The sequence below is a fragment of the Lepidochelys kempii genome, chromosome 10 (assembly GCF_965140265.1).
Source record: "Lepidochelys kempii isolate rLepKem1 chromosome 10, rLepKem1.hap2, whole genome shotgun sequence".
Classification (NCBI taxonomy): Eukaryota; Metazoa; Chordata; order Testudines; family Cheloniidae; genus Lepidochelys; species Lepidochelys kempii.
Genome location: NC_133265.1, coordinates 3,892,971 through 3,918,490, shown reverse-complemented (window position 1 = coordinate 3,918,490; position 25,520 = coordinate 3,892,971). Strand labels below are relative to the sequence as shown.

General features: G+C 46.4%; 1 protein-coding gene across 3 annotated transcripts in view; it reads right to left on the bottom strand.

Moving 5' to 3' along the window:
• Positions 1–17,551, bottom strand: part of PKD1 (polycystin 1, transient receptor potential channel interacting) — a 138,937-nt gene extending 121,386 nt beyond the window's left edge. For 2 of the 3 annotated variants that reach the window (XM_073361700.1, XM_073361701.1), the window contains exon 1: positions 16,923–17,549. In XM_073361700.1, the coding sequence (XP_073217801.1) occupies positions 16,923–17,191 (269 nt within the window). In that variant the 5' untranslated portion in view covers positions 17,192–17,549. Of the gene's footprint in view, positions 1–16,922 lie in introns of all 3 variants that reach the window. The other variant, XM_073361702.1, reaches the window with a different exon arrangement.
• Between the last annotated feature and the right edge of the window lie 7,969 nt (positions 17,552–25,520).

The following is a 25,520-nucleotide window of genomic DNA, read 5'->3' as shown; positions in this document are numbered from 1 at the left end:
AACCCCGGTCTACAACTCTCACAGGGTTATCTTCAGCTCAATCTCCCCACTCCCAGGCCTAGGGTTATAGCAATTCCTTTCTACAGCTTTGCTTGGGGAGGCCTGGTGCAATGGGATGCAGGAGAATGCGATGTTCTCTATCCCCAGCAGGTGATCTCCACCTATCTGACAAAGCTAGCAACAGAAGAGCCTCTTCTGGGGAGCAGATATTCCTGGCCTAAATCAAATCTGACTGTGAATTAGGGGGGTGAGGTGGAAGGGATGGGAGGGGTGATTAATTCAGAAATGCATTTGACCTACCTCATCCTGCCCCCAAACAACCTGGAGTTGTGTTAAAACTTGCTAAAGAAAAATCAATGTCTCTGGGCATGAGGGCTTGGTGAATTATTCTGCCCTGGGCAACTGTGCTTGGATGTCCGGTCATGTGCCACTGACCGGAATTACAGCATTATTTGCATCTAGAAAGATGCCAGGCATGAGTGTAAACTGGTGCAGTGGTGAGCTGGAGACGGTTCGCTAAAACCGGTTGTTAAATTTAGAAGCCCTTTTAGAACCGGTTGTCCCGCGAGGGAGAACCGGTTCTCAAAGGGCTTCTAAATTTAACCACCAGCCAAAAGTGGCACCTTAGGTGCCGATTCCGTGGGTGCTCCGGGGCTAGAGCACCCATGGGGAAAATTTGGTGGGTGCAGAGCACCCACTGGTAGCTCTCCACCCGGCCCCAGCTCATCTCACCTCCGCTTCGCCTCCTCCTCCCCTGAACACGCCGCCCAGCTCTGCTTCTTCGCCCCACCCCCAGCTTCCTGCGAATCAGCTGTTCAGCAGGAAGCCTGGGAGGGCTGAGAAGCAGGTGGCGGCTTCGCTCAGGCCCGCGGAGGCGGAGCGGAGGAGAGCTGGGGCAGGGGGGCGCGAGGAGGGCCGCTCATGCTGCAGCAGCTAACCCGGGGGGGTCGTGCACGGGAACCGCTCCCCGGGGGGCGGGGGTGGGCCACAAGCCCCTCGTGGGGTGAGGAGGGAACTGGTTGTTAAGATTTTGGCAGTTCATCACTGCAGAGGTGGGAAGGCAGTGATGGGGTCCTGAATGAGTGTGCCCAAGACGAACTGGGATATGTGGTTTGGTCTCATGGGGCAAACCACAGTTGGACCAGGACTTAGTACGTGACAACACTATGCATTTCCACAGCACCTTTCAACTGAGGGCCACAAAGCATTCTACAAATAGGAATTCATAATCCTTGCCCTTTATACAGCACCCTGGCAGCTAAGCATGAATACGGTAAATAATCATTACAATAGCCCTGTGAGGCAGGTAAGCATCATCCTCATGAGGAAATGAGCACCAGAAAGGTCAAGTGACCTATGCAAGACCACACAGGAGGTTAGCGGCAGAGATGTAAACAAAACCATGGGGTCCTGAGTCCCACTCCTGCTCCAATCCATTTTTTCTAACTTCATGTGACAAGGCTGCAAACTGTGAGATGTCTAAAATAATCCACGGGAAGAGGAAACGCAGCAGTTGGCTTGAGTGTCCCATTCTCGAGACAAGATGGCAAATTGGAGTTAACTCTTTGGACACTGCTGTCTGTGGGCCCGATTCTGTTCTCGGTGCAGTGTAAATCCAGAGCCACTATTGAAATTGATGGAGTTACTAGGTGTAATCCAACCAAGTGAGGAGGAACGAATTCTGCGGAGAATAGCAAAACCTGTAACTCCACTAGCAGATACTGGGACGGTGATATTAACATGTGGTGCCTAAGGAGACCGTGACCTTGCCTCCAGATTCAATCCTGAATCAATTTTAGGGCGGAGTGCGGGGGCCTGGACCTCTTGGAGGTGCCACTGTTTGAATGGAGGCCCTGACCATGAAGGTCTCGTAGCATCCTTTGTAAGAACAGGTCTGTCAGCTCTTGCCAAATCCAATGTGGGAATTGTGTTCTGCCTACCTAACAAACCTCTCCCGTTCTGTTTGAGTCACTTCCTTGGCATGCACCACGCTGCACCACAGAGGTGGCTGCATTTCTGTAGTGGGAGCAACAACAGTAAGTGAGCCTTGTAAATGTAAGGCCATTAATTACTATTTGTATGAACCCAGGCCACTTTTCACTCTCCTAAATAAACTATAGGAGGGGGTTAAAAAAACCCCACATTCTTAACATGAAATAGTGCAGCTCGCCTTGCGGCATGTAGTGTTGTACTTCCACTTTGTTGGCACTAGACTTTTAAAGAGGCTTGAGGCAAATTCTGCACTCACCCCAGGGTTGCCAGTCAGTACAGAATTCACTCCATAAAGGCCACTGATCTTGGTTTTCCTTCTGTAGGAGTAAACCAACGTTCCCACACTCTGATAGAAACCTTTGATCTGCACAGATTTAATTAATTACTTATGAATCTCTGGCCATTGTTACTCTGTTTGTCTCAGTGTGTCTCGACCTCCAGTCACTTCACGTAGTGGAATCGCTGAGAAGTGAGCCCAACTAATGGATTCACCAACTTGTTGCTTATGTAACAGGCCTTTTTTTTTAAAATAAAACCCACGGAGGTAGCAATAATGAGCCACCATCTAGAACAACTTTAACAGAGGGCTGGAAAGGGGCCAAGACCTTTCCAAATGGAAAGTATTCTCCTAGGGAATCACTGCATCAGATTTCAGACAAGCACTTCCCATTTTTAAATCTCCAATTTCCAGGAACCCATTCAAATGTGTGTTGGGGGGGGGGGGAATAATTTTAAAAAAATTGAAACTGTGTGATGGGCTGAAAGCATCTGGATGCAGAGACAGGTTTGCAAGACAGAAATAACTGAAAGAAGGTCGCAGTGTAGTTTTAAGGAATTGTTTGTGAAACAGGCATGACCACAGCACTGGCAAGACTGTCTACGTGCCACGCTTACAGTGCAAGTAATTGTGCAAAAATGTAAGTGCTTCAGGACAGGGACTACCTCTCTGCTGAGTTTATACAGTGTCTAGCCCAACGGTGCCCTGATCCCTTATCAAGGCCCCAAGGTATTACCCCAATACAAAATGTTAAATACACTTCATTGGGCTCAGAGAAGAGCCAGGAGAAAGAGTACAAAACCTGCCTTATAGTGATAGACTGAAGGAGCTCACTCCATTTAGCTTACCAAAGAGAAGGTTAAGGGGCGATGTGACCACAGTCTGTAAGTACTTACCTGGGGAACAAATATGTAATACTGGGCTCTTCAGTCTAGCAGAGAAAGGCGTAACATGATCCAAAGGCTGGAAATTGAATCTAGACACACTGAGATGAGAAATAAGGTGTAAATTTTGAATGGTGAGAGTAATCAATCACTGGAACAACTCACCAAGGGTCGTGGGGGATTCTCCATCACTGGCCATGTTTAAATCAAGAGTGGATGTTTTTTCTAAAAGAGCTACCCTAGGAATTATGTTGGGGCCGTTCGCTGGCCCGTGTTATGTAGGAGGTCAGACTAGAGGATCATAATGATCCCTTCTGGCCCTGGAAGCTATGAATTCCCATGTTCCAGCTGACCACCCTTTCTTCACTCCAATCCCTCCTTTTAAAAACTTGCCCCTCTTACAAAGCTTTCTGACCCTGTTCGTTGCTTGATGTAGCAAAGTAAGAATGAAATTCACCCCTGTGCAGAGGGCCAGCTGCAGAGCGAGGCACCAGCTAAGTCCTATCTTGAGGACTTAGGTGGAGCATAGGCCCTTGTGTACAGGGCTGACTTTGCCCTAGACCCAATGCTTCATAAGCTCTTATGGGGAGGGATCTATGCTTGTAGACCATGATTGGGGGTGGAGGGGCTGGCTGGCCAATTCCAGGTCATAAACCCACGCCGTGGGAGTGGATCTGGCTTGTCTGGGACTGTATAGTCTGTATTTGATGCAGTTTTAATTGTTCCCAATTGTGGTACTAGTCCTGCACCCCCTTAGAGTGAAAGGGGAAATGCTTCCCATAGACAGGGCTCCCCCCTGCGAGCCCTCGGAGCGCCCCTAGACCCCAGTGGCAGCCGTGCACTCAGAACTTGGATGCGGCCTGTGATGATGATTATCATTCCATGGACCCGCTTGGCACCAGCCAGAGAGCACGGCTCAGACGGTTCAGTCTGCTGGAAAACAGAAATGCAGCCTCCCTCTGCATGTGAAAACCATTAGGCAACAGCACAGAAGCAACTCATGAGGCAAAACCCGTGAACATTCCCCTATCAACCATACGTGCTGGAGGAACAGTCCGCGCCTGTCCCCACTGCCGGAGATGAGAGGAGGGGGAGGAAAGAGACACCAGCTTTGTGTCACATGCACAGGTGACAATTTTAAAAGCCGACGGGGGGAGTCGGCCACACCACTCTGGTTAATTTCAGAGAGAAGACAGGGCCAAAGGGGCTACACAACATCTTCCCTCCACGCACATCACAGTACCTTTGCCAGCGTCGATCGAACACTGGAAATGCATTACATGAGTGTGAGGAAGGGGAACATCTGTTTTACTTAAGCCATGCTGGGAAAGGCGAAACAGGATGCCACCCTTGACCACAACCAGTCCAAGCTATAAGACAAGGAGATGAACGGAGAAGTAAGAAACAGCCACTTAAATGTTCTTTCAAGTGCCACGAGCCTGCCAGATATAAATAAATAAAATGAACAATATCTGTCTTCAGATACTAGAGGGGCCCATGTGTTCCTTTCACTACAATAACTTCTGGTGTATCTCCATGGACCCAATGATCTTGTGTTCACAGCAGAGCACCCTTCAAATATCTAGACAGATAATGGACATTTAATTAGGGAACTGCCTGAAGAGATCTCTGAGCCATTAGTAATTATCTCTGAGAAGTCGTGGAGGATGGGAGAGAGACCTGAGGACTGAAAAAGGGCAAATATAGTGCCTATCTATAAAAACAGGGAATAAGGACAGCCCAGAAAATTACAGACCAGTCAGCTTACAATACCCGGAAAGATAATGCAGCAAATAATCAAACAATGTTTGTCAGCACTTAAACTGTAATAAGAAACAGTCAATATGGATTTGTCAAAACCAGCCTAATATCCTTCTTTGACAGAGTAGCAACCTTGTGAATGGGGGGAAGCAGCAGATTTCGTATATCTTCACCATCTTGCATGACCGTCTCATAAACAAACTAGGGAAATATAGCCTAGACAAACCTACTATAAGGTGAGTGCACAACTAGTTGGAAAACCATACTCAGAGTAGTTGTCCATGGCTCACAACTGAGCTGGAAAGGCATATTGAGTGGGGTCTCGCAGGAATCTGTCCTGGGTCCAGTTCTATTCAATATCTTCATAAATTATTTGGATAATGGCATAGAGTGTATATTTATAAAGTTTGCAGACGATAACAAGCCAGAAAGGTTGCAAGTGCTTTGGAGGATAGGATTAAAATTCAGAATGATCTTGACAAACTGGAGAAATTATGTGAATTAAATAGGATGAAATTCAATATGGACAAATACAAAGTATTCCACTTAGGTGGGAACAATCAGTTGCACAAATACAAAACGGGGAAATAACTGCCTAGGACAGAGCCCTGCAGAAAATGACCTAGGGGTGTAGTGGATCACAAACTAAATATGCGTAAACAATGTAATATCATTGCAAAAAAAAAAAGCAACCATCATTCTGGGATGTATTAACAGGAGTGTTGTAAGCAAGACATGAGAAGTAATTCTTCCACTCCTCTCAACACTGATAAGGCCTCAACTGGAGTATTGTGTCCAGTTCTGGCTCCACACTTCAGGGAAGATGTGGACAAACTGGAGAAAGTCCAGAGGAAAGCAACAAAAATTATTAAAGGCCTAGAAAACATGACCTATGAGGAAAGATTGAAAAAATTGGATTTGTTTAGGCTGGAGAAGAGAAGACTGAGGGGGCACTTGATAACAGTTTTCAAGTACATAAAAGGTTGTTACAAGGAGGAGAAGGAGAAATTGTTCTCCTTAGCCTCTGAGGATAGGACAAGAAGTAACATGCTTAAATTGCAGCAAGAGAGATTTAGGTTAGACATCAGGAAAATCTTCCTACCTGTAAGCACTGGAACAATTACCTAGGGAGGTTGTGGAATTTCTGTCAATGAAGGGTTTTTAAGAACAGGTAGACAAACACCTGTCAGTCATAGAATATCAGGGTTGGAAGGGACCTCAGGAGGTCATCTAATCCAACCCCCTCCTCAAAGCAGGGCCAATCCCCAATTTTTGGCCCAGATCCCTAAATAGCCCCCTCAATGACTGAGCTCACAACCCTGGTTTAGCAGGCCAATGCTCAAACCACTGAGCTATCCCTCCCCCTTTAGTCAGTGACTATCTGGATAATACTTAATCCTGTCTCAGTGCAGAGGACTGGACTAGATGATTCTACAATGTACCTATCACCTTGGTCTCTAAATATACAACCCAGGTCCTCTTGCACCCCAAGTGAGAATTGTACTGCTACATCCAAGCATACTCCTGAAGGGACCTGTAAACAGGTGCTTTTACCAACCTGATCTAAAACTCCACATACTGTAGATTCAGAAAATCACTTCACTCCCTTCCTAAGGTGTGGCTTTTTGAACAAAGAAATTATCTACACAACATAAAAATTCAGCTCAGACCTTCCCAAACTTGGGTGCTTCTAGGGTTCCTCCTCTGAAACTGCTCAGCCCCCACTCTATATCCTCTCTTCCAAGAGCCACTCCCATCTCTTGGGGGGCTATGAGCCATTTACCTCAGCAGAACCTACTTAACCCATTCCTAGCAGGATCAACACCTGCTAACAGGATAGGGTGTTTCAGAAAAACAGACCGCTGGTTCTGGAGCCCAAAGAATTTTACAGACAACTAAAGGCCACTGTGGATGGTGCGCAGCATTTTCTGCCCCACCAAAACTGCAAGGCAAGCAGGTGCAAGTCACTGCATACAGAATTTGCTGTAAATGATGCTGTTAGCCTCTCAGTGGTCTGCAAGCCCCCCACCCTTCCCTTGAGGCAGCTGCAGTTGGGGAAGCTCTGAGCAACATGAAGCCATACTGGTCAGGTACAGGGAGAGCAAGGGATTGCAGTACATGGGTAGAGAGCTGTGTAACGCCCAAGGCTGGCACAGCAAAGCGGCTGCAAGTCCAAGCAGAATTTCATTAGTGATGTTTGCACGGGGAAACTTGCACGGGGAAACTTGCACAGAGCCCATTTTTCAAGATTCCTGGCTCTAGCCCATCCTGCCAACTCCTCACCGGAAACCCCAATTTCAAAGCAGAAGCAAGTTAGTCTTGTGCCTTAAAAATGACTATTACAGAGAAGGTGGTATCATCATTGGGCCAAATTCTGTCTATTGACTTCAGCAGGCCCCTGTAAGTGAGGACACAATCCAGTCCCCTGTGTCTTAGTTTTTTCTGTGTTTAGATTTCTTCTTTTTCCCACAACGCCGCAAAAAAGACACAAATCTAAGCCAGTGTGAGTCTGTGAAAGAGGCAAAGAATTCTGTGGCACCTTATAGACTAACAGACGTATTGGAGCATAAGCTTTCATGGGTGAATACCCACTTCGTCAGATGCATGTAGTGGAAATTTCCAGAGGCAGGTATAAATATGCAAGCAAGAATCAGGCTAGGGATAATGAGGTTAGCTCAATCAGGAAGGATGAGGCCTTCTTCTAGCAGTTGAGGTGTGAACCCCAAAGGAGGAGAAACTGCTTTTGTAGTGTGAGTTTGGTCACACCTAATCTGTAGCTCTTTGCCCAAAGGGTAGAGGAGGTTGTGTCTTTGCATGAACACTTTTCAAATTATCCCAGTTCCGATACTCAAAACCTGAAAACTCCAACCAAGGAATGTGTTTGGTTCCATAGGTGCTGGAACTGGGGGTACGGCAGCACCCCCTGGCGTGAAGTGGTTTCCATCATATCCAGGGTTCACAGTTTGGTTCAATGGCTCCCAGCACCCGCCCTATACACATTGTCCCAGCGCCCTTGTTTGGTTCCCATTATAGCGTGTACCCTCAATACAAAAACATTACTCAGATGCTAGCAGGCTCTAGCCTAGAACACAGGTGTAGCGTTTGGGTTTTCTGTCCCAGTTGCCTAACAGTAACTGGAATGTAATCCAACAAGGAATGGTGACTTGAACACAATTTGAGATGGGTAAGATAGTTATGAGTTCCAGGCATGGGGTTTCGAAGCGTCTTCCATCATGAGCGGTTTGTTTGTTTTTTTCTGAATGGTCTTAGCTTGCAAAAGTCTGTTCAGCAGATTCTGTCATGTTATTGCCAAAGTCAGCCAGTCCAGTATCTCCCATCCCATGATGACACACGCTAACTTGCTTTTCTTAGGCTACTAAGTCTGTTCCTGTCCTGAATTCCATATTGTGCAGCCAGATGTTCCCTGCCCTTCCCGTTTTGGTAAACTTTGTTTAAATCATGCTTTTGGGATGGGAAAAACAAAGGCCAACTTCTATGATGCCTTTCAGCTTGAGAGATCCCATAGCTATTTACAAGTTATCTCCCCAGTCCTGCAACTGGCTCCATCCATGTGGGCCCCTGGCTCCCTCCACAGCCCATAGCTTCTGACGTGTCCCACCCCAGAGGAGGTTGCTACTGTTTTACTAGCACACACCGGTGCTATGCTGAAGTTGAGGACAGGAAGTGAAGAATACTGAATCGGTTGAAACCTGAGTGGGGATTTCAGGGAGGCGGCCTGTATAAACCGAATCGGTATTACAGCATGTTACCATGGTTACCATCCCTGCTCTTACCACACACAGTCCACACCTCCTTTTTCATCTCTGCCCAAAAATGGCACTGATACAAACCAGGGCACCGTCGCACCAGGCTGAGTACTGGAACAGAAGAGTGTTACCTAAAAAATTAAAACCATTCTGTGCCATACATGGGACTTTTCTGAGCTCTCTTGCTATCTAAGTACTGGCCAGGTCTGGTGCTACTTGGCTTCTGAGGTATGAGACCACAACTGATAGCAGTCTGTCTTTTCTGCTAACCTCCTCATTACAGGGTTAATAGTCTGATTGGGAGGAAATGTACCTATCTAGAAAATAATGTTTATTTCTATTTTAAAATCCATCAGCTGCATGTCTCTTAAAAATTGATTAATACAAAAACAAACAAAAAATTCTGGTTTCTAGTCATGGTTTCTGCAATTTTACCACAAGAAATGCTATCCGTGGCTATATTGGAAATTGCAAACACTGTTACTGATGACCATATTCTTTAAATCCATTTTTATGATTTTAACCTTTTTTGTTTGTTTTGTTACCCTTTACCACTCTGTCTTTGGTTTGCAGTGCATTGTGAAATATTTATACCTCACATCTAGTCTTGCTGAAGCTAAACTGGAATTTATTATCAGTATCTTAGGGCTGGTCTATACTAGACAATTAGATCAACCTAGCTACAGCACTCAGTGGTCTGAAAAATCCACACCCCTGAGTGATGTAGTTAAGACAGCCTAAGGGGGTATGTCTACACGACAAAATTATGTCGACCTAAGTTACGTTGGCATACAGCTGCTGCAGTAATTAAATCGCTTTTGCACGTCCACACTACACTCGTCGTGTCGGCGGTGCACAGCCTCACCTGGAGCGCTTGTACCAACTGCACTGTCAGCATGGGCCATTTTGGGATGGCTTCTGAAAGCCAGTAACAGTCAATGTAAGCAACGCCGTGTCTACACGGACATTGCATTGACCTAACTACATCAACATTGACTCGACAGTGCTCGAGGAGGTGGAGTTACTAAGTCGGCGTAGTGGGATGATTATGTCAGTGGGAGCGAAATTTTAGTGTGGATGTTTCCATAGTTAGGGCGACGTAAGCTGCCTTGCGTCAACCTAACTCTGTAGTATAGACCAGGCCTAAGTCCCCATGTAGACAGTGCTAAGTTGATGTAAGAATTCTTCTGACAATCTAGCTACTGCTTCTTGAGGAGATGAATTACCTACACCAATGGGAGAAACTCTCCCCTTGGGGTAGGTAGCGTCTACACTGAAGCGTTACAGTTGCTGGGCCACGGTAGTCTTCCAAGTGTTTGCAAGCCCTTAGTAAAAAGAGCCCTGTAATATGAAAACCTAGCTAGCCTTCTCCTGAATGTGAACGTTGTTTACGAAGAGAAGGGTCTAATTCAAAAGTCTCATCCTCTTTGTGGACCAGCCACTAAAGGGGAATGTGACCTGCTCTGTACAAGCATGTTTTGCTAGGCAAGGGGAGGAGATGTTGGGGGTGGGGGAGGGGAGTCAATAGAACTGAGGTTGATCTGGCCCTCAGGTCTTTGAAGTTGACAGGAGCAAGTCCATAGACAGGTGATGGGGAAGCGGTGTTAAATAAGGATAATGCGTCCATAAAGAAGCAGGACAGGGCCTGGAGAAGTAGAAGAGGGACAACGCAGAAATGCAATATGGAAAACAATGTGGGGAAAATAATTCACATTGAGATAAAACAAGGAATGCCACTCGGCTACAAACAGGGAGCTAAGCATTAACAGGTGACTTTTTAAAAATTGCTTGATTCAAATGTTGGATTAAAACCAGCGAAGATTCCCATGGTGTGAGAGCAGAACGAAAGCAGCTGAACAAATCTTGCTTGCCTTACTCATGTGAGTAGACTACCAATGGGCTAACTTGCCTGAATAGTGGTTTGGGATCGGGCCCACACTGTCACTTCAAAATGCAAAAGCAAGAAGGAGCTGTGTTAAAGAGGAATAAGCTATACAATTAGTTCTAAAATGAAGGAAGTGACACAAGGAAAATGAATTGCAGAAGGAAGGAGAAAAACAGAATTAATGACCCAAAAGCAAAACCCCTTCTAAACACCACCTGGATTTCAGGATAACTCAGCCACATGAATTGTACAAAGATAAGGCATTCCCTCACACTCACCCTACAAAGTTACCTTGTCCCCATTATCCCTCCCAATAGAACGTTGGAAGGAATGATTAACTGGTCAAGAAATTATTTAGCACAATCATTTTAAAACAATGAACACAGAGCAAGTCCCACAGCTGGATTTATTTTAACAGTGTTAAAATTCTATTTCTTAACTCTTTAAATGTATAGGAGCAAAACACCATCAGGTACCTCCAAAGCCTCTTCCCAAACACTGATAAATGCTTAGGACCTGATCCTGCATTACTGAATTGCAGCAGAACTGGGTCTCTAGTGAGCTCTGTATTCACTCCACCCACTTGGGGTGTCTAGCTGTGGTTTCTTAGTTTGTCTCCTTAAATTATTGCTCTTGTTCACATTTGGTTGCACTGAATTACTAAGTGCAAATTCTTAAATGGTTGGGCTGGAGTCTAGGGAGGCAAGAGAACTTCTCTGTCGCTCCAGTTTCTACATGGCAGCTTGGCAAATTCTCTAAGCAAATACACAGAAACCGCTATAACGCCATCTCTCAGACGGACAGTGTTTCCCCCAAACAGTAGGTGGTGGTTGTTACGAAAATGCTCTACGCCAGCAGCAGACAAAAAGCCAAAGTTAGTTGTCAGAATAAAAAGCCAACAAACATTTAAGATACAGGGGTAATTTGTCTGAAACCTCTGGAAGGAGAGTAGCAAACTCTGTAGTCGACTGTAGGGCACTGCCTTAAACAAAGCCAACATTACAGTGCCACCTCACTAATAATATCTTAGCTCATTGGCGCCAATCATGCACTACATAATCCCTACCTTGTTCAATGTGTTACATGTGACATATTTTCCTTATGTACCTCATGCATTTTTTGTCCTTTCAATAGACTGAGTTCATTTTGATTTTAATTAATTTTATCCCTGCACCTCAACCTGTGTGCGCACGCTCACTCTCTCTCTCTCTCTCTCTCCCTTTTTTTTTCATTTAAAAAAAGTCTATCTCTGGAAAAAAAAGAAAACCAGAACCTCAAGTTTAGATGGAGATAAGGATGCTTATTTGAGTGAGATTCAGGTTCTTCATGACTGAAGTAGGGATGTTTTGGTTTTGTGGACCGGCTGCTTTTGTACAGAGAGCGTTTTGCTACTGCTGCTTTGTTTTAATTGGATTTCATTTTTCATTACCCGTTAAGCATGACTTGAATCTTGGATAGGAGTTTCTTATATTTATATGTTGAAATAGAAATAAACAAATTCCATTAATGACTGGGAGACCTACTGAAACTTACCAAGTCATACAAATAATTGAGTTAGGAAACACAAAAAATATATGTTCCTGCATCTTAAAATACATTTATACTGCCAGGGTTTGCTTAGATTATTCATTAGGCAACATAAAAATAGGGACTGCTGACACATCCCCCTATAATAAGTAGTGTTAAATTAGTAATACAGGTCCCAATTCTGCAAAGATTTAACGGACGTCAGTAACTCGACATGCCTAAACCATCTCACTGAAGCTAATGGAACTACTGAAATGTACATGTCGGCAGGTTTGGGCCAATAATTTGTAAGAGCAACAGCGAGCCCTTACTGCAGCATTCTGATAGTGCTATCGCCCAAGAATTACTACTATTATGGATTGCTGAAGGACAAATACATGCGTTTCTACTGAATATGTTTAGTCTTGAGAAAAGGAGATCTGATAACGGTCTTCAAATAGGTTGAGGGCTGTTTATAAAGAGGACAGTGAAAAATTCTTCTCCCTTTCCACTGAAAGTAGGACAAGAAGCGATGGGCTTAATTTGCAGCAAGGGAGATTTAGGTCAGACATTAGGAAAAACTTTCTAACTGTAAAGGTAGTGAAACTCTTAAATAATCTTCCAGCGGAGGTTGTGGAATTCCTGTCACTGGAGGCTTTTATGAACCAGTTGGACAAACGCTTGTCAGGGATGGCCTGGGTTTTCTTGGTCCTGCCTCAGTGCAGGGGGCTGGACTAGCTCCTTTCCAGACTGACATTTCTATGAACAAGATTCTAATCCCTCTGTTTAAAAAAAGAGTCACTAAGATACTCCAGAGGTGTCAGAAATAGTAAATATTCACAGGGGAAAGAAAAACTAGTCTCTGATCTCAGCTGAAATCTAAATCAGGATTATCTGTTTCACCAAAGATCTAATATCCTAAACAAAAAGTTTGCATAAATCCACAACCAATGGGAGAAGAACACTTTCAGATATTATCGGAATTCCTCTCAATGGGGATGAACATACAAAACGGCCAGGGTTGCCCTTGAAAACTCTTGCTTTTAAAGTACCTTTTTACGTTAAGGACTGAAGACGATCAATTTGCACACAGCGTTTCCTCTTACGTTTGTTTAGACATTTAATATTAGATGCCTTCAAGTTATTTACCTTACAGGGTGACAAATTTTGATTTGATGTTGCTATTAAATGGAACAGGAGACTGCTTTCATCTAGGTATGCAGCCTATATTTCTGGCAGTATTTGTTTTCCTTGGTGATTCTTTGGATGTGGCATTTCTCCTGTATTCGTGGTAACCATTCCCTCAGTGTTTGCAATTTTGAATAAGAAAATGCCGTGTCTGCTATGCTGGCCAAAGGTTTTTTCACGAGCATTCCTATCCTAGGCTCCGATTCTACACTTGCACACACGTAATCACATTGACTTCAGTGGACTGCTAATATGTGCCTAACTGCTCAATTGAGGACTTCATCACCAAGGTGTTATCGTTCCTTCAGGGTTCATAGTTGCTGAACTGTACTGCTTTCATGCAGGTTGATGCAGCTGCATTTTGTGTTTAAAAATTTATTTATACAACTTTTTTCTTATTACAAAATATCACTGCAAGCCATTACATGAGAATAGGTAGCAGAATATTTAAGACCAGCTGCCTTATCTGTCAATAAATGCAGCACATAATGGTTAGGTTGTAGAGTTTCCCTCCTATCTTGTGGGGTGAAAAGATGTGGGGCTAAATGCACCCCTGGAGTAACTCAACTCTTATAGATCTTATCATACAATTATGACACCTATAATTACATGTTCATGCTTTCTCCCCATTAGAAGATCAAATAGGGTAGCAATCTTTCTACACTGTATCTTCCTGTATTTCCTGTCCAAATTCTGCAGTGCATTCCCAGAGGAGGGGCACAACTTCACCACAACTTATACCAAGAGATCAAGTATTAAAAACACATACTTTGATCCCCAACAGAGCCTTTACTGTGCATCCTGAATGATCCATAGCCTGCCAAAGATCCCTTTGCAAATTCAGATATAGCTAAAATTTGTGAATTCCAAAGAAGATCACTCTTCTTGTGAACCATTCACGTTAATAGGGCTGTAAAACCAATAATTTCACATAAATTAAAATAGGACAAATCCTGCTGCTAATAACATTACCCTGAGGTATCAGTGTGCTTGCTCCAGTAGAATGGATAACACACTTTGAGTATTTAAGTTAGATGTCCAGTAGCTCTTGTATATATTAAGGGCCCATCCTAATTGTTGGGTGGTAACAGCACCCTGAACACTGCTGAACAATAATTAGCTGTCTTAAGCACTCACTCGTAAAATTAGTAATACCCATAAAGCTGCCACAATAACCCCAACTCGGTTTAGAAGGCTTGAACTGAAGTTCCAGTGACACTCTTGATCCTCATCACTGTCTTCAGAAGGCTTTTAAAGATCCTTATGGGAAGAGGCCAATTTTATACACCGCTTGTTTTGTCCAAAGCAAAATTAAATTTGCAGAGCCTCTGCCACAAATGTCTAACTCTGCCTATTGCGCAGCTCGCGCAACCAGTAAATAAATAAAAATGAATCTTGCCCAGTTGAGGGATTTCTGCAAAATTCACTTTCTGCTTTATTTTAAGAAATAAATGTAAAAACTTAGCAAGATGTACAACTTTGAGGAACATGTTTTTATGTTCTAGGGCCAGAGTATATTTCTACAATTTAAATCGCCCAGGAAAAGAAGCACTTAATAGTCTAATTTTGTTGTACGAAAAGACTTAAAACTCACCTCCACTTTGAGATGAAAAGCTGTCGTTCTCTCTGAAGCTACTTTAGGTCTGTCCCCCTGATCCACATTATAAAGTTTTCAAAGGTATTTGTGATGGATTTTTTTATTCTTAAAAAAGTACAAAGGTTTCCGAATACTGCACACTTCACAGGATTGCCAGTAGAATTATGCAAAACAATGGCCTTTTAAAACTTCACAGATTTAAAAATTATTGTTAAGCAACACTAACACTAAAGCTGACATTTACTTTATTGCAATATCAATAGGATGTGGATAAACTGAAACTTTCTTACTGCACAGGGAAATATCATTTAGGTGGCTGTTCCCTTTTCAACAAAACCTATGAAAGGATTTTGTTCCCTGAAGAACAGAAAAGTTATTCCCTAAAGTTTTATCTATGTAGGACAACTACTGATTTGAATTCACCCATTAAAAGAAAAAATAACAATTCCCACAGCTCCTCTTCAGCCTGTTAAATAAATCTGCTATTCTAACCTTTTTAACTCACCGAACCATTCTAGGGATCAGCCAGATTCTTTTTTAATACACTCGACTTGGTCATTAACGTCATTGACTCTAAAGCCAGTTAGAAACATACTAATCACCTTGCTTTACAGCTATTTCTCTCTAGAAGTTTTGATCAAACATTTGAATTGTCTTTGTATCTGCCCCTGACGCAGCCAATGCTCGAACCGTGGCCACGGGATTCCATCTACAGATCGGGCCCTCACTCCGTAACATCCACTGTGGTTCTCTGAAACCCACTGCACGCCTCTCTGCCCCAGCCCAGAGCAAAAGGGAACAGCCTGTTCTTTTCCTCTAACATACCAGGGAACACCTTAAAAGCTTGGCATGACCATAACACTTTTATTCGGGATCCTGGTAGAAGCCTACGGGCCTGAGCTAGCAAAGATTTGCAAATTTTGCGCACCACTTAAAATGCAAAAAGTTGAGCACATGCAGGAGTCTTTGCAAGGATCTAAGCCTACAGTCGCAAGGCAGTTGCTTGATTCTGTCAACACTTATGAATGTAACTTTATGTATGTTCGCCCTGGTTGTGGGTGTCATCAGCAAAGTTACACATATAACATAGGACATGAGGGGGCCTCCTAGGTCATCAAATCCAGTATCCTGCTACTGCTGGCAGCCCTATTACTTACACACAAGTAACAGAATTCACATGAGCTGTCCCACTGAAGCCATTGTGTGAAGTTAGATGCAGGATTGGACCGCCTTCATTTACAGATGCTGAAGTTGTTTCCTTTTGATTCCTCCACCAGGCCACTGTATCATTCTTAGTTAAATCACATACTTCAGTAAGTACAGTTCTGCACACATTCCAATTCTTGCAAGGTCTAGTTCTAAGCAATCCTCCCTTGATTTTTCCATATTTGCCTCTGCTGTCATGCATATGATCTGTGTCCCAGCATAAACCACGGCAAGTTTTATTGCTACAAAACCCCCACTGCAAGACAAGGAAAACTACTGCTGGAAAGAAAGTTAACTAAAACCGCCAGAGCACCCCCAAATTGTTCAAGGTGAGATTTCAGGACCCAGCTCGCTTGGAAAGATCCCAGCCCCGCTGCGGGGGGGGGGGGGGGGGCTTTGCTAGCGGTCACAGGTTTAAAACAAAATTATTCCTCCGTGGAAGGAAATCTTACGCCTCCTGCAGTCTAGCTCTCAGCCCTGGCCTTCAGTGCCAGACTAGTGCCAACGGCAGCTTTGGTTGTAAACAAAAGGTCAGTGGTACCCTCGCATTTCTCGTCCTTTGACAACAACAAAGCAAGGCAGCCGCTGGCGCCTGCGGGGGACAGAGGAGGGGGAGAGCCGCCTTTCACCCCCCCCCCCCCAATGCCTGGGGGTGAATGCGGCTCCCCGAGCCTAGCCACGTCCCGGCAAGCACAGAGCCGAGCGGTGAGTGCGTTTCATGAGCAACCTGAGAGCCGCAGGCGGCGCGGCTCGGCCCGGCTGGTGCATGGGTGGGTGACCCCCCACCCCAAGGACCCTCCCGGTCCCCGCGCGCCCTGGGCGCCCCCTCCCCGTGCGCCCTGGGCGCAGCCGGACTTACAGAGCGGTGGCTGCCGGCGGGACGCCGACCCCCGGGCGCTGCTCCAGCCCCCGCGAGGAGCAGTTCACCAGGCAGGAGCCCGGGGCCCTGCCGCCGGCGCAGGTACAGCTGGGGCCGCAGGGCTGGCAGCTCTGGGCGGGGGGGGCCCCGGCCGCGGCCAGCCCCCCGCACAGCAGACAGCAGAGCAGGCACCAGCCGGAGACGGGGAGCCTGGCCGAGGGGACGCCATGTTTGCGCCGTGATCCAGTGTGTCCATTTCCAAAAGGCATCGCTCACTGCGGGCAGGGCATGGCCCCGGCCCGCCGATCCCCCCGGCCCGGACAGCCCCGGGCCCGGGACGCGCTGGGCTCAGCACCGGCCGGCCCGCTGCATGGCCCCTGCCTGGGCTCAGCGGCCCCGACGCAGCGCGCTCCTCCTGCCGGGGCTCGGGCTGCGCGCTGTGTCCTGCCCGCCGCTGCCGCGCTTGGCCTGGGACGCGGCTAGGGCTCCTCCTCCCGCCGCCCGGCCCGCCGCGCCAGCATCCTCCTCCGCCCTGACAGCTGGAGCCCAGCGCCCCGCGGCTCTGCCCGGGGCCTGCCGCCAGCTCCCCGCTCCGCCCTGGCGCTCCGCCCTCCGCCCGGCTGCGGGCAGGCAAGCCAGGCCCCTCGGCGGCCAGGGCTGCTCCGAGCCCCGGCGCAGCCCCCGCTGGCCCCTCTCCTGCGGGAGCTCAGCGCCAGCGCTCCACGGCTGCTGCACGCCCGGAAAGTTTCCTTCTCCTCTGCCAGGGGAGAGGGAAAGAGAGGGAGAGAGAAGCGGCTCTGCCCCGCGGTGCTGTGCCCCGCAGATCCCGTCTCGCCTGTGGGCTCCACAAACCCAGGCCTTCGCTGTAAGAACTAGACACGCACACTTCCCTGTCTCCCCTGAAAGGCAAGCAGGCCGGGAGCCAGAAGACCTGGAGCCTGCTCTCTTAGGATGTTGTGATGCAGCCCCTGCAGCCCATCACCTTGGCAGCCCAACGCTTACCATCCACCATAGATTGGCAAGAGCCAGGGGCCTAGAAGACTTCAGGGAATCTGTGGCCCTTCTCCCTTTTTCCTGGTGTAGATGCACTAGTCGGGTAGGTGGGTAGGGCTTGGGCTGGCTAAAAGCCCCAAACTTCCGTTTTTACCCTGAGCGCGCAACTGACTGGACCCACCCATGACCAGCCGTACACTCGGATTTGGAAGGCATTTGGCAGATGACTTCACGGAGATGATGTCCATTCTAAAGGGCACCGTCAGTCCTCTCATGCAAAACTCGCACTGACTTCAGCCGGGGGGCTAGGACAGCATGTGTCAGAGCTCTGCAACTCATTAGGCATTTCCAGCCTCCTCGTCTGGAAGCAGGGCTCAGGCTCTGCATGGAGGTGGTGAAATGGAAGGGCGTTCCCTTGCTCAACGCTCTGTCTGAAATGCCGATGACAAAATAATCCAGAGGTTTGAACACTATTTACGTGTTGCTGCTCATTAACGTAGCAGCTAGAAACAGTCGGGGACTGGCTGGCCCAGGGTATTAACAACTAAATAGACTTCTCAGCGCTGGGTCACTGGTTCAAATTCAGCCCAAGTCAGTTGGAACTGAGCCCGGTCAGCATCTGATGGCTGTACAATGACCTGTAGGACACACGCCAGTTCCTAGCGGCACTCAGGGCCTCCATTTAAACAAACCAACCAACCCCGACACATAGCGCTAATTATCACCACGAAGGTGGTGGCTGCACAAAGCTGAGGAAACTGAACTATCGCCATATCTCTGAGGATCAGCTGGCCAGAAAAACGGTGAAGCACCTATTTGATAGCTCTCCAGGGCTGTCAACGCCAGCCCAATTCAAAGCATGTCCTTCTAGTGCCCTCATGTGATGTGAGGTTGTAGGCCTAACCTTTTGTATGGTGGTAAAACAAAGAGGAAGTCCTAGATGTCAGAGTCCGGCGGGATACAAGAAAGCCTGCGTAACGCAGAGACGGAAACTCTTGCTACTGGAACAGCTCTTCTTGTTCTGTGCCAGAGCGCTCACTCTGGAAACTGGAATCCTTAGTCCCAGTCCAGCCCAGCAGGGATTTCTCACTGTAAACATAACAAATGTGTATGTTTGTTGTAGTCTCTGAGAGAGGTCAGCACATGGCACTAGCTCACAACCTGAGGAAGCCTGCCTGACCCAGGAAAAGAAAGAGGAGACTTAGCAAGTATCTGTGGTGTCTTCCACAGGGGCACAATGCTTCGGAACACAAGTAGCATGTGCAGGCTTGATGGGGCAGCAGGGAGGGCAGACAGCAGCCTCTGTGGGAAGTGCAGGAAGGGAACTGCAGAATCATGGACCTAGGGACCTTGGAGGTGGAGAGGTCTCATAGACTTTAAGGCCAGAAGGGACCATTGTGATCATCTTCTCTGACCTCCTGCACATTCCAGGCTGCAGAACCTCACTCACCCACTCCTGTAATAGGCCCCTAACCTCTGGTTGAGTTACTGACATCCTCAAATCTTGACTGAAAGACTTAAAAGTTACAGAGAATCCACCATTTACACTAGATCAAACCAGCAAGTGACCTGTGCCCCAAGATGAGAGGAAGGTGAAAAACTCCCAGGGTCTCGGCCAATCTGACCTGGGGAAAAATTCCTTCCCAACCCCAAATGGCAATCAGTTGGACCCTGAGCATGTCGGCCCGGGAGCCAGACACCTAGGAAAGAATTCTGTAGTAACTCAGAGCCCTCCCCATCTAGTGCCCCTTCTCCAACTGTTGGGGATATTCGCTAATAGCAGTTGTGGATGGGCCACATGCCATTGTAGACAGTCCCATCACATCATCCCCTCCATAAACTTATCAAGCTCAGTTTTGAAGCCAGTTAGGTCTTTTGCCCCCACTGCGCCCCTTGGACGGTGTGCAAAAACTTCACTCCTCTAATGGCTAGAAATCTTCATCTAATTTCAAGCCTAAACTTATTGATGGCCCAGCTCATATCCATTTGTTCTTCTGTCAACACTGGTGCTTAGCATAAATAACTCCTCTCCCTCCCTGGTATTTATTCCTCTGATGTATTTATAGAGAGCAGCCATATCTCCCCTCAGCCTCCATTTGTTTAGGCTAAACAAGCCAAGCTCCTTAAGTCTCCTCTCGTAAGATAGGTATATCATTCCTCTAATCATCCTAGTAGCCCTTCTACGCACCTGTTCCAGTTTGAATTAATCTTTCTTAAACATGGGAGACCAGAACTGCACAGAGTGTTCCAGATGAGGTCTAACCAGTGCCTTGTATAATGGGACTAACACTTCCCTAGCTCTGCTGGAAATGCCTCACCTGATGCATCCTAGGATTGTATTAGCCTTTTTCACAGCTGCATCACATTGGTGGCTCATAGTCATCCTATGATCAACCAATACACTCTGCTCTTTCTCCTCTGTTGCTTCCAATTGATACGTCCCAAGCATATAGCTAAAATTCTTGTTGTTAGTCCCTAAGTACATGACCTTGCACATTGTACTGTTAAATTTCATCCCACTTCTATTACTCCAGTTTTCAAGGTCCTCCAGAGCTTCTTTCCTGACATTCCAGTCCTCCTCCCTGTTGGCAATACCTCCCAACTTTGTGTCATCTGCAGATTTTATTAGCACACTCCCACTTTTTGCGCAAAGGTCATGGATGAAAATGTTAAATAAGATTGGTCCCAAGATTAATCCCTGAAGAACTCCACTAGTAACCTTCCTCCAGCCTGACAGTTCACCTTTCAGTATGACCTGTTGTAGTCTCCATTTTAACCAGTTCCTTATCCACCTTTCAGTTCTTATATTAAGCCACATTTTCTCCAATTTAAATAATAATTTTCCTTATGGAACAGTATCAAATGCCTTACTGAAATCCAGGTAGATTTGATCTACTGCATTTCCTTTGTCTAAAAACTCAATTATCTTCTTAAAGAAAGAGATCAGGTTGGTCTGGCATGATCTGCCTTATGTAAATCCATGTTGTATTTTACCTCTATGTTCTTAACTACTTTCTCTTTCAAAATTTGTCCCAAGACCTTTCCAACAATTGAGGTCAAACTAACGGGCCTGTAGTTTCCTGGATCACTTTTTTCCCCCTTTCTTAAATATAGGTATGACACTGTGCCCCATATTCTTCATAGAGATATTGTTATAGAATCATAGAATATCAGTGTTGGAAGGGACCTCAGGAGGTCATCTAGTCCAACCCCTTGCTCAAAGCAGGACCAATCCCCAACTAAATCATCCCAGCCAGGGCTTTGTCAAGCCTGACCTTAAAAACTTCTAAGGAAGGAGATTCCACCACCTCCCTAGGTAACGCATTCCAGTGTTTCACCACCCTCCTAGTGAAAACGTTTTTCCTAATATCCAACCTAAACCTCGCCCACTGCAACTTGAGACCATTACTCCTCATTCTGTCATCTGCTACCACTGAGAACAGTCTAGATCCATCCTCTTTGGAACCCCCTTTCAGGTAGTTGAAAGCAGCTATCAAATCCCCCCTCATTCTTCTCTTCCGCAGACTAAACAATCCCAGTTCTCTCAGCCTCTCCTCGTAAGTCATGTGTTCCAGTCCCCTAATCATGATATGAATATGGCATAACTAAGATAAGTTTTATGCAAGATGGATCATGTGAGGTATCGTTGGAAAGATTTTGATGTACTGACTATGATTATCCTATTTGTATGCATGTATCATTTTTGTATCTGAAGTTGGGAATATTGTCTATGTACATATTGCAACTGTGTTTACACCTGGGGAAATGCCCCACCAGACAAAATGGAATGGATGGGCCATTAGGGGAACAATAGGACTTTGAAGATGCTAATCTCCCACCTTCCTGAGAAGCTTCCTGGGATGTTGCAAACAATCTTTGACTCCTGGCTGCTTTGACACTGCAGGGTCATGTGATCATATCTCCTGGTACTGGATTCCATCTTGGGCTACTAGTATTTTTCCACTAATATGGGGTGGGGATCAAACTGGGACACAAAGGATTCCCGTCATATGTAAATCCTATTTAAGGTGGGGACGTAAATTAATCTTGGTTCATTTTTCACTGAATCCCCACCCAGGATGACTGCTGGAAACATCTAAGAAACAAAGATAAAAGGTGGGAGAAGAGCTGAGCCCAGGCTGGAAAAGGTGTCTGGCCTGTGAAGGAAATGCCTAAAACAACATTTAGAGTGAGAAATTACCACTTGTAACCAGTTTCTTTCGTGTTTTAAGCTTATATTGCGGTTTTTGTTTTATTTGCTGGGTAATCTGCTTTGATGTTTGCTATCCCTTATAATCACTTAGAATTTACCTTTTGTAGTTAATAAACTTGCTTTTGTTTATTCTAAAATCAGTTTGTGGAATTCAGAACTGTGGGGCAGAAAGCTGTGTATATCTTCCTCCACATCGAGAGAGGGGGCGAATTTCATGAGTTTACAGTGTACACTTCTCTGTGCAGTGCAACACGATACAATTTTGGGTTTACACTCCAGAGGGGGAGTGCACTTGAGTGCTGGGCAAGTCCCTACTGAGTCTTCCCCTGCAGAGATGATCTCGGTGTCTGTGTCTTTCTGCTGCTGGGTGTGCCCCTACCTTGTGTGTGCCGGAGGAGACTTGAGAGCCTGGCTCAGCAGGGCAGTGTAAGGGAGCCAGGTGGGTGGTATAGGCAGGCTCAGTGGTACCCCAGTACATCAGTTGGCACCCCGGAGTGGGGCATAACCTGTTACAATAGGTACTGTAGGCAATTCTCCAGTCATAAGGTACAATCCCCGAGTTTACTGATTCATTAAAAATCTTTGCTATTGGGCTTGCAATTTAATGTGCCAATTCCTTTAATATTTGGGGATGGAGATTACCTTGGTCACTGTGATGGGACAGGAGAAATCTAACAGGATATAGGCCCAAGGTGCTCTTTTTGGATCTGGGTTCAAATTCAGACTTTCCCCAAAGTGAGGAGACTGCTCTAGATCTGGGGTTCTGATTCAAGTCTTCCTCTAAATTTCCCCAGAGACAAAATCAGCTTTGCTTGGAGTTCAGTCTCTACTCTCAAACCAACAGCAATTAAATGGAATTGCATTTGAAGCTGCAGACTTCTCATCACGGCTGGCTCTTGTCTAGAGAACCACAAATGGTCTGAGACTGCTGATTGTTGTTGCAGGTGTATTCACTGGGAGAGGGCACCAGGGGGCAAGTGACATGATTTGTGGCCACTTGTCCCACTTCTGCTTTCACCAAATATCACACAGACTTGCATGAACCCAACCAAACTGAGTCTTGCTGCAAGTTCACAACAAAAATCATGCGTGAGACAGCTGGGTTCAAACTCGTCGGAATGTCATGAGGGCTCAAGCCCTGAATCTGTTCTGATGCAAAGCATTTGCTCAATGGCTTCAAATCAAACCTAGAAAGAGTTTGCTCGGCTCAATGAGATCGAAGAGAGATTGCGAAGCTTCTAGAACTAAGTCAGAGGGACCACAGCTCCGTTTGGAGTGTCTGTAAACACTTCTGTGGCATCCAAGAACATCTACCATGGGTGACGGAATCCTTTTCCTGTGAAGAGAGGGGTTCTCTCAGTCATTTCAAGAGGCACAGATAGATAAATATTACTCTGTGGGGTGGCAGACTTTTGTTCTGCCAGCTATATCCACAGAGCCAAATTCTGAAATCCCTATTGTGAGACTGGTGCCACTGAGGTCAGTGGAGGTTTGATGACTCAGTGGAAGTCCAGGACTCTCAGCTCCTTGCGTGACTGGCCCTTTCTCCGACTCCTTATTGAGACAAGTTTTGCAATGGCATTTTTGACTAGATAAGGACGGCAGTATCTGGCCTACAGTCTCTCTTGGTTGGAGGGATTCCATGGGTTCTTATTGTCCTCCCTATTGTATAGTAAATAATTAACATGAGAGCACCAACGAGCCAGTGACTGACACACAAAGGGTTGAATGTGGGAATGGCCCCAATGACATCCATGAGACTAGATAGTGAGTTTGTGTGTGTGGTTTTTGGAGGGGGGTGAGGGGGTGAGAGAACCTGGATTTGTGCCGGAAATGGCCCACCTTGATTATCATGCACATTGTGAAGAGAGTTGTCACTTTGGATGGGCTATCACCAGCAGGAGAGTGAGTTTGTGTGTGGGGGGGGTGGAGGGTGAGAAAACCTGGATTTGTGCTGGAAATGGCCCAACTTGATGATCACTTTAGATAAGCTATTACCAGCAGGACAGTGGGGTGGGGGGAGGTATTGTTTCATGATCTCTGTGTGTATATAATGTCTGCTGCAGTTTCCACGGTATGCATCTGATGAAGTGAGCTGTAGCTCATGAAAGCTCATGCTCAGATAATTTGGTTAGTCTCTAAGGTGCCACAAGTACTCCTTTTCTTTTATCCATGAGACTGCTCATGTGCTCTGCTGGAGTGGGGCCTTTCAATGCTCTTTACAGATGCAAACTAAAGGATCCTCCCAACCCTGCTGTGAGGTCGAGAACTATATCCCCACTGAACAGGTGGGGCTGGCAGCAGATCCGCAGGTGGGTCGTGAATGGGCACTTTCTCGATCCAAGGGAGAAGGGGCCTGAAAGCTGAGTGACGCTGGTCCCAAGCCCACTGAAGTCAGTTGGAATCTTTCCTCTGGCTGTAGTGGGCTTTGGATCATCAGGCCAGCTGTGAGCATTCTCCGGCCCTCTGCACTGGTCTGTCTGTCAAGCGGCGTGAAAGCTGATACTTGCCTGTAATCGCCTTGAGCAGCAGGCACCTCATCAGAAGTGTCAGGAGCTGATTAGCAAGGGATGGGGCCCAGTCAGTCGCTCAGGGAGTCTGCCTGGCAGCTGTCAAGAGAAAATCACAACAAAAGAGGGGGTGGGAGGAGAGAAATGCGCTACAAGCATCTGACCAGTGTAAAGAGCAGGCAGACAAAGCAATGGTCCAGGATGGTACTCAGAGGACTAGTGGGACCTATGCTGCATCGGTCCAAGGGATAAATTGCAGGGGGGGGGGGGAGATTTCAGGGTTTACTTTTCTCCAGGACTAAACTCCCCTAAAATGGTTGTTTCTCTCTAGCTAGGGGAGTATGTAAATGATCCCAGCTTCAGGTTTCTTGAGTCTCTGTGCACAGTTTTGTTGCCAACTCATGATTTTATCACAAGTCCCATGCCGTTTTGTATCTGTCTTAAAGCTCCAGCTCCTGGAGTCAGGTGACTGCCTCCGAATTTCAGATGTCATTTAAAAAAATAAGTTTTTAGTGCCTCTTCCTTATAGAGAAAAACTTGAAAATGCAACTCTCAATAGCTTAAAAAACTCAGAAGGCAAATAAAAATAACCGCTGTTTGTTTTATCTCATGATTTTTGGGGGGCGGAGGGCAGGGAAGACTCATGATCTTTGAACCGTTGGGGCTGGCATTAGAGCAGGGGTGGGCAAACTATGGCCCGGGGGCCACATCCGGCACTTCAGACATTTTAATCCGACCCTCGAGCTCCCGCCAGGGAGTGTGGTCAAGGGCTTGCCCCGCTCTGCTTAGCTCACAGAAGCAGTGGCATGTCCCCCTCGGCATGCTGCTCCCACCCCAAATGCAGCCCTCGCAGCTCCCATTGGCCAGGAACTGCGGCCAATG